This window comes from Ambystoma mexicanum, chromosome 10 (genome assembly GCF_040938575.1).
Source record: "Ambystoma mexicanum isolate Mex_15411 chromosome 10, UKY_AmexF1_1, whole genome shotgun sequence".
NCBI lineage: Eukaryota > Metazoa > Chordata > Amphibia > Caudata > Ambystomatidae > Ambystoma > Ambystoma mexicanum.
In genome coordinates this window covers 927,195,133-927,215,925 of record NC_090932.1, presented here as the reverse complement: position 1 = coordinate 927,215,925, position 20,793 = coordinate 927,195,133, and the positions used below count along the sequence as shown (strand labels likewise).

The window sequence follows — 20,793 nt, the reverse complement described above, 5'->3', positions numbered from 1 at the left end:
TGAACGGTGGTGGCAGTGGTTTCTTTTTTACTACCTAATGACTTGTATCTGCAGGTTTAAACCTCAGCTGCAATGCTGCACCCAGGGGTGACCATTTTCTCAAAATTGCCCAAGTCTTCTTTTTTTCACCATTTCTTGTTTCTTCTGGGCTTTTACTATGTTTGCTTCAGGCTTGTGTCCTTTGTATGTTTTGCCTTTGGTGGGCAACAGGGCTGAAGCCCGCCCAGGCTCCAGTGTCTCGAAAGGCAGGAAGTGAGGGAGGACCCTGTATCTTCCCTGTCCTTTGTCTCTAGGTGTGCCTGAGTGCAACCGGTTCCAATTGGCTGGCTGTCATGGGGACAGCCACTGTGCTGGGTGATTGACAGCCTAGGGCTGTGAATGAATGGGAACTTGCATGAAAAGCAAGGTTTTGGGGACTAAGAGCAGAGCCTACCACTGGAGCACAACATCCGTAGCAGAAGACGAGAAGACTCCAGCAGCACCCTCCTGGACTGCGAAGTGCCAGGTGAAGCGCTGCAGATGTGCTGACCCTGTTTTCGAATAGACTGGAAGACCCGTAAAGGACAACTTCCTCCCTTAGGCTGATGAGACCAAATAGCATTGAGAGACACTATTTTGGTGCAACCCTGGACTTTCTGCGAAACCCAATACCGGGGTACCTCAACCACTTGTGAGTGCATTGTCTTCCGAAGTCCGAATCCAGCCAGATCTTCGTGGGCATGCAGAGAAGCAAGAAATCTGTCGCCAGTCCAGGACTGGATCAAGGAAATCCTAACCAAAGCTTTTCGATCATAGTTTGTGCTGAGAAAAAGGCGCATAAACCACAGAGCTACTGAATCGATGGAAATCCATGGCTGCCGAGACCCTCTCTCGAGTGCTGCCGCAGGAGCCTGCCTGATGTGTTCCTTTTTGTCACCACGACCAAGGACCAGGAACAAGGGTCTACTGCATTGTATCATGAAGGCAACCAGCTGGAACTGCTTCATTTCAAAGGTACTCTGGGGCTTGGGGTACACACACATTTTGCCATTTGGGGTGCTTCCTATCTTAAAGTGCGATTTAACCCTACACTAAGTTGACCTCAACTTACCTACATTGGCCTTACAGCTTTTGCTTTCCAAAAGTGACTCCTTGAGTTGCCATGATTTCTCTTTTGAACACAAACTATTTAAGAACATATTTCTAAGAAGAAGAGCATCAGAACATTTGACTTTGCCTATTGACTTTGGCTGTCCTGGCTCCCTAAAGGCCTCCTTCTGAAACTATTGGCTTTGGCAGTGCATGTTCCCTTACAGGCTTTAAATGTTGAACACTTTAATGCTGGGGATAATGGACTGCCTGAGAGAATCGATCTGTTCTTCTAACTTATCAGTCTGTTATGATCTAACACTAACCGTTTCTTCCTTGAATAACTCCATACTGCAAAGGTGATACTATATAAATGCTATTCTGACCTCCAAATGATATCACATCCGGGCGCTGGAACATGTGTAACATATGAATGAATTACTCGACTGCTTTATTGTTCACTTTTTTTAATTGAATTCTAACTTGGGATTAATGTTGCAGCTAATTACTACTTTTTAAAGAATGCTTTAAATATGTTTGTGAATAAATCATGATTTACATAACTTTAAGTGTTTAATTGGATACTTGCATTTACTGGTTTCATTCTACAGCTCACATTACCACCTCTTAACATAAGCCTGGCTGTTCAGTCACACTACCAACTTGTGTAGTACAGGCCTATATTAAAAGGTGTGTTACCTAATACCAAGAGATGTCTTGTAAAGTCCCACACCAGTTGGACTGCACTCATTCTTGCCTAACAATGGGTGTCATTTTTAAGACTCCATAGTGTCTTTTAAGTTATCCTCTTTGACAACTTTTTACCAATAAGTGCCTATTGTTACTGGGTTGCCCTAGAGGCTCCCCTTTATAAAAAAAAAAAAAAAAAGAACCTTTTCTGGCTAACCTTTTGACGACTACAGTTCCCAAGGGTAGAAAGGATCTTTTGGATCCCTTTTACTTTTTATTAGGGGAGGCCAGAACCCCCAACCTATGTGGAGTGCTGGAGAGATGCCATGTATCCCCATTCTCATTCTAAAGGTAACATTTATGTTGGCAGGACAAAGTTAACTTAATTTTATTTTGTTCATTTATAAGAGCGCCCAAAGCCCACAGGCATCTAGGCGCTAGTTGCAAGGGAGGTGGGGGGCATGGAGGAGGATACCTAAGCCATGAATGTTACATGATCAGAAAATGTTTAAGCTTAGTTAAAGAACGGAGCCTTGAGTTGTTTCCTGAAGACATGGTATGGGGGTTTGTTGCGCAGGCAAATCATTACAGAGGACTGGGGTATGCGCTAAGAAGCTGGTGCCACCCACTTTTTTCCTGTTGAAGTGAAGAGTGATGAGACGGTGTTTGTAGTTGGCTCAAGTAGGCCTGCATGAATGTTTTTTGATAGTGTCTGCGTGGTATTGGAGACCCTAATTAGCAATGCATTTGTAGTTGGAGTGTCTTGAATTTGATTCTGTCCTTGACTGGGAGTAATTGGGCAGAGACTCTATCCGATATGTGAGCATGTCTTTTGATGTCAAGTGCCACCTGCAGCGTGTTATTTCGAATGGTTTGGAGTTTGTGTATTTTTTATCTGAGGTTATACAGACAGCGTTGCAATAGTCCAATTGGAGCTCAGACAATTTTGGGGCAATTCTGGGAGGAGAGGAATAGCTTGCTGGCATTGGTAAGTTTGATTGCGTACACTGAGGAGGCAGCAATGTGGTTGACCTGGCGGGTCATGGGAGTGCAGAGTCAAATGCTGGGAGTTTTGACGGACGATGCTACCAGTATTTTGTGAACGTTTTGTAGTCTGCATGTAATTTGGAAAGGTGTGCTGCTGGGCCAATGATGAGGGGCTCAATGTTGTTGTCATTGAGGCATACGCTTTGTCTGGCCATCCAGGACTGGATGGGTTCATCGATGTTGATGCAGGGAGTGTCTGTGGGGTGATCTCCAGAGACGGAGAGGGGTATGAGGATTTGTCGTCCGCATAGTTGGTGTATGAGACACCAAGGGTGTCTGTGTGTTAGGCAGAATCACATGCAGTACCCTTTGGGAACATTGCATCCAATTTAAGACTACAAGTGCAATCACAATTTCACCTTTGGTACAAGCCTGTACTACACAGTAAGGTTGTAGCGGTGGCTGAGCAACCAGACTTATCTCAAGATTTTAAGTGAGCGGTAGAACAAGTTACACGAAGGACCAACTAATACAGTAATTCAAACAAACGCTAAAGGTTTCTTGGTAAAAGAATATAAATTTATTTACTCAGTTTGAAAACATTAAACTAGCAAGAGCAGCTCAATATCACACCCTAATGAACCACAAATACACAACCAGTAAGTAAGTGAACAAGTTTAGCTCTCCTGAAGTGGGAGCAAAATGGCACTTCATATACTTTTAAAAGGGGTAAAAAGACAAGGATATAAGAATAGGCTGCACAAATGCATTCATAGGCAGAGCAAAGGGTTTCAGTACCTCCAACCAGCAATTCATCTCAGGCCTGGGCCAAAGTCAATGGTTTAGAGTCTTTGTATTGGATAGCACAGTTCTGGTAGTAACGGTAAAGTCTTTGCCACAGAGTTGAAGAATTTGGCTAGGCGGAAAGTTTGCCGAATGTTTAGGGAAGGACACGCCTTAGAAGTTGAACGTTTCACGTGCTTTCTCGATGGCCGAAAAAGATTTCCGGACTGCGTTTGCAGTGTATCTTGTTAATGAAGAAGAGCTGTAGCTGAGGCAGTTGTTCCTGGCAGTTCGAGCAGATCTCGCTGCTGCTGAGCTTCAGTCGTGGGGACAAGGACGACGTCTGGTGGATCCAGCACTGCCCAGGGATGAGGCCAAAAGCTTTAGCAAGATGTTAGTGTGAGTGCCTTAAAGTCCACGAGCTGGTTTCCTTCCCTCTGGTTTTCAACAGCACTCTGATGAAAATTCAGCCAAAATGGGGACGGTGTCCAGGTGGCTTGCGAGTTGGTTATTCCCACCAAACTCAAGGGAAGAAGTTGACCTTGAAGGGCTTCTCTGTCAATGTAGTTTTCAGGCAATTCGGACCTGCAGCAGGGCTTCACCGGTCATCCAGGAGTTGCAGCAGTCCTCTTCCTTCAGCTCTTCGGTTCTTTCGTTCCTGTGGTCGACTCTGCTTTCCAAGTCCAGAGACCTGCTTAGAAACAATTTTCCCCCATTCATTCCAGCCTGGCTGTCACTCACACAGCAGGGTGGCTGTCCTTGCCGGACAGTCAGCCTGCCAATCACGCCAGAGTGCATTCAGGTCTCCTAGGAGACTAAGCACAGGGAGTTTCGGGCACCTCCCTCACATTATGTCCACCCCAGACACTCGGGCGCCAGAGGAGGGCTTCAGCACTGAAGCCTGCTAACGAACAAAGGGGCCAAACCTGGTTTGGCGCGCAGAGACAAACGCAAGAAGGGCTTTTCCGAGGACAAATGGCAAAAAAGATGACCAGAGTCTGTTTTTACAGATAAATCTGGGGTGCCATATTGAAAAACCTGGCTGACCTGATTTTTTTAGCTACCGTTGTTAGCGGTCGAGAAAAATCGCGGTAGTTGATCTAAACCACTGCCACAAGCCATTTAAAGTAGGAAAAGGTAACATCTGACTGTTACATTAGTGTTTTTGACTCTCTGGGGGGTGGGAAGCTAGGCAACCCCTCCAGCACTCTATATGAAGATAAGTGTGTGCTGGATCAGTAAATTAAAAATAACTAGTAGTCAATTTAACTTTACATGCTCTGGGAGACGGTAGTCGGTCCCAGAGAAGGTATTTAAACCTTGGGAAGTCTGAAAGACATCCCTGTGCCACTGCACCGAAAGTGCTGTGTGACACAGAAAAAGATGATGCCACTGGAGTTGTTTTAAAACTCCATAACCAAAGAACACAAAAATAAAACGCACATCCATACAAGGAAGCGTGGGAGAAAAGGTTCTCCCTCTTCCCAGGTAGAAAAATCAAATCCAAGAAATCCAGCAAAGTTGCAGGGGGTCTCAAAAGGTAAGATAAATTGGCACATTTTGAGAATGCTCCCTAACAAGGTGGTCGAAGAGGTGTTTGGTGTACACGTTGTACAGTGTGGGCGATGCACAAGAGCCTTGTTGGATGCCACAAGAAGTGGGTGTGGGGGTGGCAGCAGAGTCTCCAGCGAAGTCCCGTGAGGGATCTATTGGCTAGGAAAGCAGAGATCCTGTTGGTGGCATCTGGCAAGAAGTGGGCATAAGTGGACAGTGCTTGGCAGAGGATCACATGATCAACTAGGTCAAATGCAGCGGAAAGGTTGAGTAGTAGAAGTGAGAGGGATCCTTGGTCATTGGCTACATCTAGCTGTTTTTTTAGTTCTAGGAGGGCTGTTTCGTTGCTGTGCTTGGGACAGAAACCTGATTGTCTCGATCATAGGACCTGGTGTGATTCTAGGAAGGATTAGATTTGTAGATGGGTGACTGACTCCATGATTTTGAGCAAGAAGGGCACTGTGGTGATTGGGTGGTAGTGGGGGTAGCAGGGTCAAGGGAGGGTTTTTTAGTAATGAGGAGACCCATGATTCTTTGAGAGGTTGGGACAGTGCAGGAAGCAAAGGAAGTGTTAATCGTGGCGATGAGCGGTAGTAAGGGTGTGCACATTCCTTAACTAAGGTGGCTGGGCAGGCATCTCCCTTGCAGCGGGAGGGCTTGAGACCTTGGTTGGCTAGGCTGGTTGTGTCAATAGGCTGGAATTCAAAGGGCCAGATGCTAGATGTGTGGTGGATCCAAGGCTGCCAGCAATTTGGGCGGAAGAGTTGGGAGAAGACATTGACCATATCTGTTGGCAGCATTGCTGTGAGAATACCCGGCTGGTGAGTTTGGATTGGGGTCTTAGGGCACCACAAACAAAATTGCTCTGTAGATCCTACTGGACACCTGTTAGGTTATTTAAGAGGCAACTCATGGACAAGAAACTCTGTTGGAAATGCAAGGGTGCACGAGGATCCCTCAGTCATCTAATTTGGTTTTGTCCTAAAACGAGGAAGTTCTGGGAGATTGTATGTGAGAGGTTGGGGCTGGTCTTGAGCTGTGCAATCCCACTCTTGGCCACTTTACTAGTTCTAGGCGATGTATCCGTGATGGATGACATCTCTTTTGGGCAGATAGCTTAGGTACATCTCTTTTGGGCAGATAGCTTGGCTACTCTGTGCCAGTATGATTGCTAAGAGGATGATATTGAGATCTTGGAAGTCAAGTAACTCCTTTAACTTCGACAAATGGGTGGAGGAACTTCTAACTGTTTCAACCTACGAGAAAGACATTTACAAGAATGCTGGTGACATTGAGAAATTCTGGGACGTTTGGAATAGTTTCCTCGGTCTACGGATACATTCAAATCCTTATTCAGGATGTAGTGTCTCTGAATATAAATATATAAATGACATTGTAATAGTATGAATCATTTTCAAAGTTTGAGGATTACTATTTATTGATTTTATAATTGTTGGTAAAGTTGATTGATAAAATTGCTCTATGGTTTGCTGTCCTTGGTCACTTTCTATCTTCCCTTCTATTCTGTTTTACTCTTTTCTTGAATTCAGTTATAGATTTAATAGCTGATTTTCAGCGTTATTTATATGCAAGATTCATTTAGGTTTGTGTTGTGATAATTTGGATGATTAATGATGTTTATCACATCTGTATGATATGCATTGAAAAATAAATGTTTTAGATGTGTGGTGGGCAGTAGGACTGCAATGGGATGGCCTGTTAATTTTGTCTTGAAGTTGCGTGATTTTGCCCATGAGTGTGGTTTGGATACTGTTGCACCAAGCGTCTTCTTTAAAGATGGAAGTAGGTGGGGAGCTGGGGAATTCTAGTTCTTTGACACTGCAGAATATGGCTAGTGGCAGTGAACCTTTTTATTCGGTTTACCTTTACCACGGGCTGTTTTACCTAAATGGGCCCCTGTCTTTTTTTTTTTTTCTTCCTTCCTTTGGCAGGAATCCTGTGAATTCACTGCACCAGGCTCCAGAATGTTTCTGAAGGCAGGCAGCGAGGGTGGAGTCCAAAGCTCTGCATCCCTTTGTCTTCCAGCCTGACTGCGAGAATCCAGTTAAAACTGGAAGGCTGGCTGTCCTGAAAGGACTGCCAACTCCCCCAAGTTTGAATGTTGGATGGCTGTTTGATTCGCTGGGGTTCCTACATAAGTCTGATCCTGGAATCTGAAGAGTTAGTCAACCACTGGAACCAAAAACCGAAGAGCAAGATTAAGAAACCGCAGCCGAGATGATTTCCAGCGACCAGAGAGCCTGCTGTGTCACCAAAGCCTGGTGAGACCCACTAGACTCCAGGCCACCTGCATTTTGAGCCAGCCCACGTTGTGCTGCAATACCCCAATACCCTCCGACCTCGAGCCATCTGGCAGTGCAGTCTTCCGAATTTCACTGAAACTGGGGATTCTGCTGGATCTTCTGAGGCATGATTCAGGTCTGAAAATTCCCTTCTGCGGAGTGGTGTACCTTGCAAACGATGAGAATCACCAGCGATATTCTGGCGTCTTCTGTGGTCCTAAAAAGGCGCCAAATCCACAGAGCTGCACCCAGCTGCGAGGAATCTCTTGCATGGAGCCTTCTCCTGTAATCCCTGCTGCAAAACGTCCTTCCAAGTCCTGACGTCTTGACAAAGGAATCAATCAACCGGGTTTTTGGCTGCCGATCCTGAAGTCTTCCTGTTGCAACTCTTCTTCCGTGCTGGGGTACTGTTGCCTGGGATATTTACCTACCTTAAGCCTTTGTGATTTCTGTATAGCTTTGGGATGTTTTTATGTGATTGGGAGGCGACCCATCCTGTTCACCCAGGCCCACTGTGCAATCCTCCTAGTTTTTCTCTGAAGTCGCTAGACCCTCGAGTAACTTTAAAGTGAAATACTTACTTGTTTGTACAGTCTTCCTCTGGAACTCTGAATTTGCCTCCAACTGAACTCTATCTCACCCTGCCTACAGCTGTTGCCGAGACCACTAGGATCCCTCTACTGCCTCTGAGTGAACTCATGCTATAGAATAAGGCAAGGACTGGATAAGAAAAGGGTTCTGCCTTGAAACGAATGACAAGTTTTAAAAAGTTACTTACTTGTAAAAGAAGCTGGGTGGTAACTGTAGCTCTGAGAGTGAACAGTTAGAAAAGTTCTTACTTTATCTGTGTGTTGCACTGTTCTGAAAAGTATTTACAAGTTTAAGATGCTCAGTTGTAAATTGGTTGTGCCTCGTCTCCAAAAGTAATGCTGTTGGTTTCATTTTACTATTCCTATAGGATAAATGTATGAGTGTCCCCAATTGGCTCTTGCTTCCCCAGACCTGTTAGCCTATCCAGAATGTCTGCCTAAGGTTATACTTAACTTGTGTTAGCTATGTGCCATCCTAAAACAAGTTAGTTATTGCTCATCTCAATCTGTGTTCCACTGATCTTTAAAAAGCAACTGTAATGGAATATTACATTGGGTCTTACCTGCCTAGAATGCGTTTGTGATAAACCACAGTTTTACCAGGTAAGACCTTTTTGTGCAACATACAATTACAGCTGTTTTTCAGCTCAGTGGAACACAGGCTAAAATAAGCAAGAACTCTACAACAATAACTGTGTGCCATTCCTGAAAAGTTTTCCTTTTGGTGTAGCTGACCTTGGTTTGCCTGGAGCATCCAAAATTGGTGTAAAGAGTTCTTGCTTATCTTAGCCTGTGTGCCACTGAGCTGAAACAGCTGTAATAAAGATTGCCTATGCGACTAGCGCAGGAAGTCTTGATTCTATTAATCTACACGGAGGCGAGCATTATGCTTAACTTCTTTAATTACTGCTAACCACAGCTTTTTAAATCTTTCTTTTGTTTCAACGTATTTTTTTTTTTATAACTCGTATGAACAGAAAAAAAAATGAAACCTCATAGCCTTAACGCAGCTAAACTACATCCTCCCATGAGGCTCTTCAATATGTTAGTCCAATAGCCTCACTCTCACTGTCCAATCAGGCAATCCCTTCTGCTATAAGTCACTGCCTCTCTGGGTCCCTTCCTCTTCTTTTGCAGCTCGCTTTTACTGAACAAATGTCTAAAATCCAGCTGCACTCTCGCATAATCCAACTGAATCTGTCCTTTCTTTTCTTGGTAGCCTATCCGTATTCTAACTCCGCAGCTCTGCTGCCTTCGTACACTCTAATCTCGGTGATTCTTTTGCTCCTCTCCTATGCAAAAAGAGAAATGTGCACGTTAGGGAGGGGACTACGATTCATCACGTTATAATCAAGCATTTACATACATTTTCTGTGAGATGTATTACAGTTCATACTATGCCCCTTACAGCCGTATTCCCTTAGGGTGGGATAATGCTCGCCTCCGTGTCTTTAATGGAATCAAGACTTCCTGCGCTAGTCGCATGGGCAATCTTTATTCTATGACAAGACCGGAGGCGAACATTATGCTTGTTCAAAGCTTTCTACAACAGCAGCTGCTATATTGGATACTGGTTTGAAGTAAATAGTTTTACAGACTGAATCGCTCGACCAGTCTACTGCTTTCATGATCTCTTGCACTGGAACTCAGACTGCAAAAGCTTGTGAAGCCATGGCACCTCTGGTAGAGTGCGCTCCTAATTTAGACGTGTCTATACCTGCCAATTCCATCACTTCCTTCACCCATCTAGCAATAGTAGCTGACGTAACTGCTTTGTATGGTTTTTTATACGTGCTATGAGCTACTGGCTAACCCCCTTCGGTCTAACCGCTGCTGTCGCTGCTTCATAACACTTTATACAATTCACCACACACAATTTCTCGTTATTCGGCCAGTATGGGTATGAGATCACTTTAGAATTGGTCTTTTGTACGCTGCGCTATGATGAAGGCTATCCCTTCCGGGTAATAAATCTTCCTGTCTATCTCTAGGGCTATAACGTCTGAAACTCTTCTACAGGACACTAAGCAAAGGAGTGTAGCTAGCTTGCCTGAAAGTTGTTTATCTGACAGAAAGCTGTTACTCGGCCACTGCTCGAACAGATGTATGACTTTTTGGACATCCCATAACGAGTACTTGGGCGTTTGCTCTTTTACACCCTTCAGTAATCCTGACACCGCTTGGTGTTCCCCTACTGGTGCTCCGTCCACTAGCTCGTGTCCAGCAGAGATCGCTGACCTATATACTCCTACAGTCCTGAACGCCCTCCCTGTAGACGGGAGGCTGGCTAGGAAATTCGCCACTTGGACTACAGGTGCTGAAAAGGGAGATATACTCCTCCCCCTGCACCATAAGTCCCAGGCTTGCCACGCGGAATTATAGCTCCTGATCGTAGATGGGGCCCATGATAGATTGATAAGCCTTGTAGCGTCTTCTGAAAGGCCTGGCAAGCGCAATCTATGCCTGAAATTCTGCACGCTATCAAAGTTAAGGATTGATCCTCTATCGGAGGGTGAGGGGCTCCTGCTGGATCGGTTAGCAGGTCTTGTCTGTATGCAATCTTCTGTGGAAAATCCGTAGAAAGTTCCATCAGAACTGGAAACCAGGCTTGCGACTTCCACTCTGGTGTCACTATCACTATCTGAGCTTCGTCTCTGCGCACTTTTGCTAGTACCCTCGCCAGCATCGCAAAGGGGGAAAGGCATAGTGTCTCTGCGACCCCCAATGATGCATGAATGCATCCGTCCCCTGGGCTCCCGGGTCCAGCTTCCAGCTGAAGTAATCCGGCAGCTGTGTGTTTAGCCTCGAGGCGAACAGGTCCATGTGCAAGGGCCCCCATTTTGCTACCAACTTCTTGAATATGTCTGTGTAGTTTCCAGTCGCTGTAATATACTAGGTGTCGGGAGTTCCAGTCCGCCACTGAGTTCAGAGCCCCTGGGAGATGCTCTGCTTTGACTGTAATCTTCTTCTGTAGGCAGTCGTGCCAGAAATCCTTTGCCAATTCCGCTAACATCCTGGACCTGGTACCTCCCAGCTTGTTTATATACCTTACTGCAGATATATTGTCCATCTTGAGAAGGATGCTGCAGTGTGCTTTTTCTCTGGTAAACGCTTTTACTGCGAAAGACCCCGCTAGTAATTCTAGGCAATTGATAAGTAGTTCCAATTCTTCTTTTGACCATTTTCTGCCTGTTTCTATGTTGCCGCATCGTGCTCCCCAGCCGGACCTGCTGGCGTCTGACTCTATAACTAACCCTGGTATGTCTCCGAAGATGGCACGGCCGTTCAAGGCTTCCATATTGTGGAGCCACTAGGTGAGTTCTGATTTGCTTTCTTCGTCTAGGGGAACTAGTCGATGGTATCTCCACCCTTTCCTTAGGTACTTGATCTTCAGCCTCTGAAGAGCTCGATAATTTAACGGGCCGGCAAATATTGCTTGTATGGATGCTGCTAAAAGACCTACTATCCTGGCTAGATAACGAGAGATCAGCGGTTTCTTGAGTGCTGTTCTCAGATCTTTCTTGATAGCTCTCATTTTTTGAGTTGGTAACTCCAAGGTAGCTTTCTTCGTATCTATAGTGAAACCCAACAACTCTAGCCGCTTGGTCGGCGTAAGCTCTGATTTGTCTTTGTTCACTAGGAATCCTAGGTGGAAATTGGCTCCATCGCCCATTGAATCTGCTTCTGTAAGCGCTCTTTGTTTTCGGCCATAAATAGGATGTCGTCCAGGTAGACAATCATCGACACCCTTGTTCCCGAAGTGCTGTCGCGATGGGCCTCATAAGCTTGGTGAACGCCCATGGTGCTGACGCTAGACCGAAGGGTAGGCATCTCAATTGCCAGAGTTCGTCTCTCCACCTGAATCTTAGAAAGGGTCGACAGTGGGATGCTATCGGAACTGTGAGGTAAGCGTCTTTCAGATCTAGGCGCGCGAGCCAATCCCCCTTTCTGATTAAGTCTCCTAGTAGATGGATTCCCTTCATCTTGAAGTGCTTGTACACTAACCAGCTATTGAGTTCTTTCAGATTGATTACTGGACGAACTTTGTTCTTGCGACGGACTAGGAACATATTGCTCAGGAAGGATTGCCCGCTCCCTCTATCGCGTTTTTGCACACAAGATCCTGGATCTCTGCGTCTAAAATCTTCTTCGGCCTGTGTCATTTGAATTCTGTGAGGGGGCGATCTTGCACCGGATGATCTAGGAACTCTAGAAAGAAGCCTTGCACGGTCTGAATGACCCATGCATCTGACGATGGATCGTGCCAGTTGTGCAAATAAAGCATTGTCCTGCCCCCCACAGGAGGATAGGTTGCTGCACGTTCTCTCACCTGTGTTATTGTTCTGGTGTCGGTAATATCCGCGTCCCCGAGAACCTCGTCCTCTGTTCGGGAAAAAGGCGTCTTTTTGTCGGGTCTCCCAATACTGGGCTCTGGGGCCTTGTGATCTTCTATTATTGAATCGGCCGGTCAAGCGGCCTTTATCGACCAGCCGCTGAAAAAACTCTCCCCGGGAATACCTTCCTAATGGAGGCTTGCGCTTTCTCCAGCGCTGTGCATGTCCCGACAAATCTTTTCATCTCTTTCACAAATGTGTCTCCGAACAGGAGCCCTTGGGCGCTTTCCCCGGCTTCGTAAGACGCCAGGTCTCCTAGTTTATCAATCTTCAGTAAAGTCGATCTACGTCTCTCTGAAGATATTGCACAGTTTGCGTTGCCCAGCATGCAGACTGCTCTTTGCGCCCATCCTGCTAATAGAAGTGGGTCGACTGGCTCCCCAGTGTCTTTAGCCCTCTCGGCTAAATCCATTATCTTCGCTATGGGTCCAGCTAGGTCTAACAGTTTATCCTGGCACGTCTTCCATGCCTTTTCTGGTGTCCTTCCCTGCCTTCGTTATGAAGGTTAGCATTTTTGTGTCGAGCTCGGGTGTATCTGCTACTTTCCCTGTCAGCTCTGGTCTCGGACTTTAAGTCTGAATCTAATATCTTTCTCCATAGGTTTTCTCATTTTCTGGGACATATACAGGGCTACTCTTGGTGATGGGGTCCAGTCCGTTGATCTGGGGTGCCTTATTGTGTCCGGTTCAAACATGTCTGACATGTCGTCTTCATCCAGAGGGGCCTCCACACCGCTGGCTTTAGGCTCGCTTGTACTCTTCTGCGAGACTACGCTCACTTTGCTTATGCTCTGATCATCATCCTCTCCCCTTTCCTGATCCGAATGCTCTGAGGATGAGGAGTTATCCCCTATATTTGTCGCCCCTGGGATAGGGGGTACGAGGTTGGGCAAGGCTGTCTTTGTAAGAAAGCCGCTTTTTAGCCTATTGAAAGCATCAGCCACCTCTAGGGACTTATCCTTCCCTGTATCTGAGCCCGGGGGAGTAGAAGAGCGTTTCCTCTTCCAGGCCACTTTCTTCCCCTTCGCACCTTGTCTCAGAGGCTCTTGTGTGGAGGTTCCCTCACCGGGGTTGTCGAGCGTGCCAGCTTTCTTGCCCAGTATTTCTTCCAGGACCAATAGCCTGTCTTGTAGAGGCTTGACTCCTAGTGCTACGGCTTGAACCAATGAGTCGCCTAGCACTTTCTTGAAGCTATTGGAGAGGTCCATATCTTCTCCTATGTATTCCACCTCTTGCTCTGGTTCTCTGTCACTCCCTTCACTCCAAGCCTCGTTATCCATGCTGTACGCCATGGTATTATGTGTGCCTCACAGAGGATGGCTATCAGGTTGAGAACTGTAGCACCTCTTTTGTTGCTGGCAACAGAAAAGATATTTTCGTTTTCTTTTTTTTTTTTTTTTTTTTTTAGTTTTGGGAAATTGCCTTGAATGCCTCTGATGTGCGCAGGCGACCCGCTAACAAATTAATCAGTTTTGCGCGTTCGGGAGAGAAGAAAAGGAGCGTAGAATTGCCGTTGGCTTCCTCCGTGTGAGAACAAAACTCTGAGAGGAATACCGTCATGCGCGCGCTTCCCTTGTTTCTAAAGGGGAGTGGGGCTTCATGCGTACTACGCATTGCCCGCGATACTCTTTATCTCCGTCGGTGTTCGTTCGCGGGTGACTGGCCGAGCCCTAAAGCGAGTGAGATCACTCGCGGGCTCAGCAGTCAGCCGTCCTGAAAGTCCAACTTGACCGCGAAATGAACGCGTGCGTTTCGAACTCGAATGCTAATACGCTTGCACTAATGGTACGCGCGCTATACAAATATATAAACTTAACGTTTTGACAATTAATATCATAAACACAGCATAGCAAGGTACTGCTAGAATTGGTGTCACTTATCTGTGGTGCAGCAAAAAAGAGGAAGGGACCCAGAGAGGCAGTGACTTATAGTAGATGGGATTGCCTGATTGGACAGTGAGAGAGAGGCTATTGGACTACCATATTGAAGAGCCTCATGGGGATGTAGTTTAGCCGTGTTAAGGCTATGATTCATTTTTTTTTCCTGTTTATACGAGTTATGAAAAAGAAACATTGAAACAAAAAGATTTTAAAAGCTGTGGTTAGCAGTAATTAAAGAAGTTAAGCATAATGCTCGCCTCCGGTCTTGTATGTTGCACGAAAAGGTCTTACTCGCCTAGTAAAACTGTGGGTTATCACAAAGTAGTAGAGGTATATACTGTTCCTTGAATCTGTATTCCACTATTCAGAAACATATATTTACAAGTTGTTTGGCTATGTGATTTACTTATTGAGTGGCACTGCATAACCTACAGGGTCTACTACCCTTGTATTACTGAAATTAAATCTATGGTCCTAACCGCCCCACTCCTCCCCGCACCTCTTTAGAAATACTGTATGGTGTTCTAAATAAGGTCTGTGCTTTGATCTGTGTATTTAAAGCATAGTGTTGTGTTTTTATGAGTTTGAGTTTATATGCTTTATGATAGTACCGAAGAATCTGTTGGTCTGCTTGTATATAAAATAAATCCTTTATTTCTTTACAACTCAGTGTATCAGCGTTTCTTTGGACCATATGTAGAATCCAGTTTCTTTGTACTGATTCTACAGCCCTCTCTCCCTCCTACGATAAACCTGGCTGCTGCTCTGTCTACGCTACCATATACTCGGGTGGTACAGCCTTCTAATAAGAGTATTGTACTGTCTCAGTTGAATGGTTTTACTAAGCCCTTGGGCTTCAGAAAAACTGTCCTAACAATGCAAAACAATCCCAACATAAAGGCAAGATGAGTTCCAATCAAGAAAAAGACCAACCTCTCAAAGTGGTAGAAGTAGCAAAGCAGTCGAGCTTAACTCCAGGGAGGAGGAAGGCTTTTATTAGAACATCACATATCGAATATCTAGAAGGCCCAATAGGTCCTTTTGGGTTCAACATGATGCACAGTATGACCGTAAAGGGCATAGCTGGTTCCTAATCACTCGCAAGATAGTATGCCCACTACTAGGCTATGGGCTGAAGAGAAAAATGGAACCCTGTACAGCAGCAAAACACATTTACAAAGCCATGTTCTGGACCAAGAATGTCGCACATGAAGAATGTTAAAACTGATGCATACAATTTTGTATAAAGGTTTCTGTAAATGTGTATAATAAACACAATTTAAAAAAAAGTCAAATGTATCACAAAGTCCGCTCCCCTCTAGTGCATAGCAGAAATGATACAAATGTACATAATGCACTACATGTGGCACCAAGAGGAAGGTAAAGTGATACAAACTACATTTCAGTAGGCAGGAGTGTGATGCAGTGATTGAAAATAATTAGAAAATCATTGGTACATGTGACGGTTCCATACGTTTGATGGAAAACAGCAGAGACCCAAGATGAACCCAGGAAAAGGATCCGTGTACATGCAAGTTCCTTTCAAAATCAATTTAAAGTAGATCCTGTAAAAGATGGGTATAAACTGGACAAATCCAGTATGTGTGAGTAGAAAACTAATAGAAATGGCTAATTGACACATTTCAGCATGTGCAGTGTGCCTGGCATCCAGGCATGGAAAATGTCGTAGAGGAACGATTCCTGGTGTAGCCAGTGAAGTGATAATTTACCGTCAATGGGCACCATATGCTTTCTGGTAAAACATTGTGTATACTTGGGAACAAACTGATAATTGTAAAAGCAAAGGTTCTAGTGTCCGGGCCATAGAAAAATCATTGGGCTTAATAAGAAATGTGAATGTATTCCGTTTTTAATTATTTTTTTTAAACACCCTTCCAGCTATTTGGCCATAGCAGAATTGCAACACTATGAAGACCTTAGAACACGGAGGAAAGAAGAGACCATCTGTTGCGTTAAATATCATTTGCATGAATGAAGTAGAACTGATGCAATCTACCTAAACCGGTTGTTTCAATTGCAAATATTCAAACCCTGGTAATGAGTAATAACATGATTTTTGGCCCCTGGAAATGTACAGTACATTTCTCGACGGTTCTACATTATTTCGTCAACCACTTTTTCATCGTGGGACTTCATCGCCGACCCTTTCATCGCCAACATTTTAATTTTATTCATGGGGGGGGGCTGTGCCCCCAAAATCCCCCCTTAATTAAATAATCATACCCCAACCCGCACAAACACCCCACCCCCTAAACACATTTTTAAAAAAAATGTTGGCGTTGAAAGGGTCGGCGATGAAAAGTCCCACGATGAAAAAGTGGTCAACAAAATGCGTGTATACCTTCTCGTCACATCCTGACTTGCCTTAGTGGGAGGTGTTGTATTTTAAATGTACAAAGTTAAACTGGTTCCATTAAATGTACCCATTACTTAATAATGAACCGTTAAAGGCCATACATTGTATTACGTTTAACTTCAGCTTGAAGTTCCACTTGTCATAGCAATGTTGTCTGATGTGTTCTACCAAATCTCTTTTAGATGAACCCTCGAGTAATGGTCCGGGCGAAGAGATGTGCGATTCTATTACTTTCGACAACCCGCTTAGCCCAGAGATGATGCCGGCAGAAGTAACGATTGGAGAAGATGAAGATGTTGCCTCTCCCATACAAGATGAGGATGAAGAAAACCCAGTAGTAGAAGATGAAGAAGACCAGCCATCCCCAAATAGCAGTTGTGAAAATGTTGTTGAGAAAAGCCAGGCTTCCAACATTACTCTGCCTCAAAAATGGCCATTGCTGAGGGCCAATAACTGCGGTATGTTCAAGTGTGAACAATGCGATTTTAACAGCAAGTACTTTTCCGACTTAAAGCAACATATGATTCTGAAGCACAAATGTGAAGAGTCCAATGTATGTAAAGTGTGCAAACAGAGCTTTCCTACTGACGATTTACTCCTTGAACATTCAAAAGTACACGAAGAAGACCCTTACAGCTGCAAATACTGTGATTTCAAAACGTCGGTCTTTGAGAACCTGAGTCAGCATGTGGCCGATGTCCATTTCAATGACTTTCTCTACTGGTGTGAGCAGTGCGACCTACAGTTTTGCACTAGCAGCGAGTTGTACCTACACTTCCAGGAGCACAGTTGTGATGAGCAGTACTTGTGCCAGTTTTGTGAGCATGAAACCAATGACCCAGAAGACTTGCACAGCCATGTGGTGAACGAGCATGCCTGTAAATTAATAGAGCTAAGTGACACCTATAATTCCGAGAATGGACAGTTCAGTCTCCTGAACAAGATCAGCTTTGATAAATCCAATAATTTTTTTGTCTGTCAAGTGTGCGGCTTTAGAAGCAGACTTCATACCAATGTTAATCGGCATGTGGCGATTGAGCATACAAGGTTTTTCCCGCATGTTTGTGATGACTGCGGTAAAGGCTTCTCGGGTATGTTGGAGTACACCAAGCATTTAAATCTTCATTTATCTGAAGGGGTCTTCCTGTGCCAGTATTGCGAGTATTCCACTGGACAGCTTGAAGATCTAAAAACTCACCTCGATTTTAGGCATGCCACAAATTTACCTTACAAATGCAGTGATTGCATGTTGAGATTTGGCTCCGATGATGAGCTGAAAAGCCACCTTCAGGTACATGACAAGCCCTGATGCTGGTATTTACGTGAAAATGTGTAGGCCCGTCTGAAGGTAGCATTATCGTGTTGAGATCAAACTTTCAACGTTCGTTGCCATGCTGAGTCGTTTGAAAAAGATTGCTCAAAGCACCCATAACATTTTCTCGTTAACATTTTGCGCATCTGTCTTGACTGAATATATTCTCAGCCATTTATAGGCGCAATGGAAAAGCAGGAATGTGGCTAACTGAAATAAACATTGGTGCACATGGTAGTTATGTTTTCTCTGGACAGTTCAGTTTTTGAAGTGGTGTTTAATTTGTAAAGGCTATAAATGTCGGGTTTTCCAATCTGTAGAAGGCTATACTTCAGTAAAGGCTTGGTCCGGGAAGATGGTAAAAAATAGTTGGATTAAGTTGTGCTGTGCAATATTTAGTGTGAACCGGAAGTTGAGCCCTGCTTTAGTACTTTCCAAAAGGTGGAATATTTTGCAATATACCGTAACTGGTACTATGACCATGTTTGGTGCAAGCATTCACGTGTTAAATGTGATGTCTTTAGTTCCAGAGTTCTGTGGTTCTGTCAATGAAGTTAAAAGATCCTTGCCAGTTGTGTTTTTTTTTTTTAATAAAGTTTGCCAGTCACTGAACAAGCCTGGCTATTTTTCCCAAGGAGTTGGACATAGCATGGTGTATATAATTGTATTGTGCTCGTGGTCATGCTTAATTCTAAGTGCATGAGACATCCTGCACCCAATGTTGGAACGACTCCCTAGGAATAGGTAACACTGGGCTGAAAATGTGTGGTGTATAATCATTTAGAGTCCTTGATCAGGTAGGCTCTGTTTAAACATTAATTATAAACAAGTTCCCAGCTAATCCTCGGAAACCGTGTTCTTTGGCAGAATTCGAACTTCTGTGAACTGCATTAAAAAAAGGAGACTTGGCTGGCATCAAAACATACATTGTTAGTAGTATATAAAATTGAAGATTTGTGCCCCAAAACGATTATCTTTGTTTTACTAAATGTGAGGATATATTGGCATTTGATTAGATGTCTGCCGGTTACTATTTTGCAAAGTACATACACATGGCTCTTGCTAATTTCCCCTCGCCCTCCTTTTTGAATGCCTTTGGGTATGTATGGGTAAAAGAGTTCAGAAATGGGGGTGTGCAACTGAAGGATGCTGTTTTTGATGGACCCATCGGGACTTTCAGAAAATCCAGTCTAGCTGCTGCCTTCTGCAACTCCCACCAATAAGGGAGTGCTAGGGAAGCGCTGAAGAGAACCATCACTTGCTTAAATCTAGTCAAAAATGTCAAGCTGTTAAGTGGTCTGGGTCCTTGATATTGTAGCTTATGTAAGCAAATCTTTGAATATTTGTTGCACCAAGAATTTTGTCATTTTTATCCTGCGTTATGTGACGGCCATGGATCTGTGATTCCATCGACTAGTTTGTAGTGTAATAGTTCGACTCTTCTATGTCAACTTTTTTTCATTTTTGTTAATGGGGGGGCTGGGAGGGGGGGTTGTCTCCGCCCCCCCAACCCCCACATCGTCTTCCCTTACCCCTCCTCCCATACCACACACGAAAAAACCGAAAATGAGTACATTCAAGAGTCTAATTGTAAGACACCAAACTCTCTGCACGTTGGAATCGCTGCAAACGGACTGCTATTAGCTGCGTGGTCCATCTGGTCGTCTTGGTGTTAATGGCATCGTCATGGCGCATGAAGCTAATCTTGAGGATGGATATCCGTTCTTGGGGCTGTGCTTGCCTGATCACTTACCCACTTTTGAGTGGGCTTGATTGTGAAACGCTCAATGAAGAGATTAGTTTGTGCAATTATTGCACTAGCCAACCATAACTTTTCATCGTAATACTGTTGATGCAAACTGCTTTATTTTTCTGGTCTTAGAGTTGCATTTAATTTTTCCGTTATTCCCTCAAATGCAGCACATCAGTAATGGGATCAAGGGTTGGTGCGACGCCCTGTTCATAATGTAAAAAAATCGTATATTTCTTTTTAATTGCAGCACATGAAATATTTTGTTCAGCTTTGTGCTGATTTGCATAAAAGGTCCACGTTCTACTTGATGGCTATCAGGCCAGCAAGTGAAAGAGGCAGTTCAACTAGGCTACTTAACGAGCACCATTCACTGTTGCATTTGTTGACATTTCTGTGTAGATGCGTACAACTCTGAAGGAAGCACCAAATCCATAAACTGGGTATAATATTCCTTTACTTTGGTCCTTGCTTGTTTTCCAATGAGAAACCTGGGATTTGTGTGAATTTGTTATAAATTGTGAGTGCACATATTTTTATTTAGTACTTGTTTTATTTAAAAATTGAATTTGACACTTGTACATCCCATCAGCACATGTATCACAGCCTATTGATCTCTATATACATGTCTCTCTGAGGACCGGCAATGTATGGGTCTCCTGTGCAGGTTGTGAGGAAGCAGAGGAGTTATAATATGCACTATAAACCAATTTTTTTTTTTTTTTTTTTTTTTTTTAGTGGTACGGTTTAGGTAAATTGATGTGCTTGTCACCCCAAATAAGTACATGTTTTCAACGTTAATGCTCTTCTAAATCCACCCTTAACATTAAGAATGAAATCGTTCGAACAAGCGATTCGATTCAATCACTGATCATTGCAGACCCTTCTCAGGAATGGTTGGGTATCGTATGAGGTCTTTACATTGTGAGACCAGAGTCTAGCTGGCTGCCACAGAGCGGCATATTGTTAATGCTCTCGTGCTCCATTCTGGTTTTTCTTCGCTTAGATATAGGAACATGAGTTGATCATGTGGGTTTCATTGTATTAAATAAAAAAACATTAACACATTCACAAATGGAGAATGTCTTCTGAAATAAAGGTCCAAT

At 44.2% G+C, this 20,793-nt stretch overlaps 1 protein-coding gene across 2 annotated transcripts in view; it reads left to right on the top strand.

Annotated features, from left to right (window-relative positions):
• The window catches only part of ZNF639 (zinc finger protein 639), a 101,734-nt gene extending 83,160 nt beyond the window's left edge, over window positions 1-18,574 (top strand). For both annotated transcript variants that reach the window (XM_069618690.1, XM_069618689.1), the window contains one exon: window positions 16,808-18,574. In XM_069618690.1, coding sequence (XP_069474791.1) covers window positions 16,808-17,934 — 1,127 coding nt within the window. In that variant the 3' untranslated portion in view covers window positions 17,935-18,574. The remainder of the gene's footprint in view (window positions 1-16,807) is intronic.
• The last annotated feature ends 2,219 nt before the right edge of the window (window positions 18,575-20,793 follow it).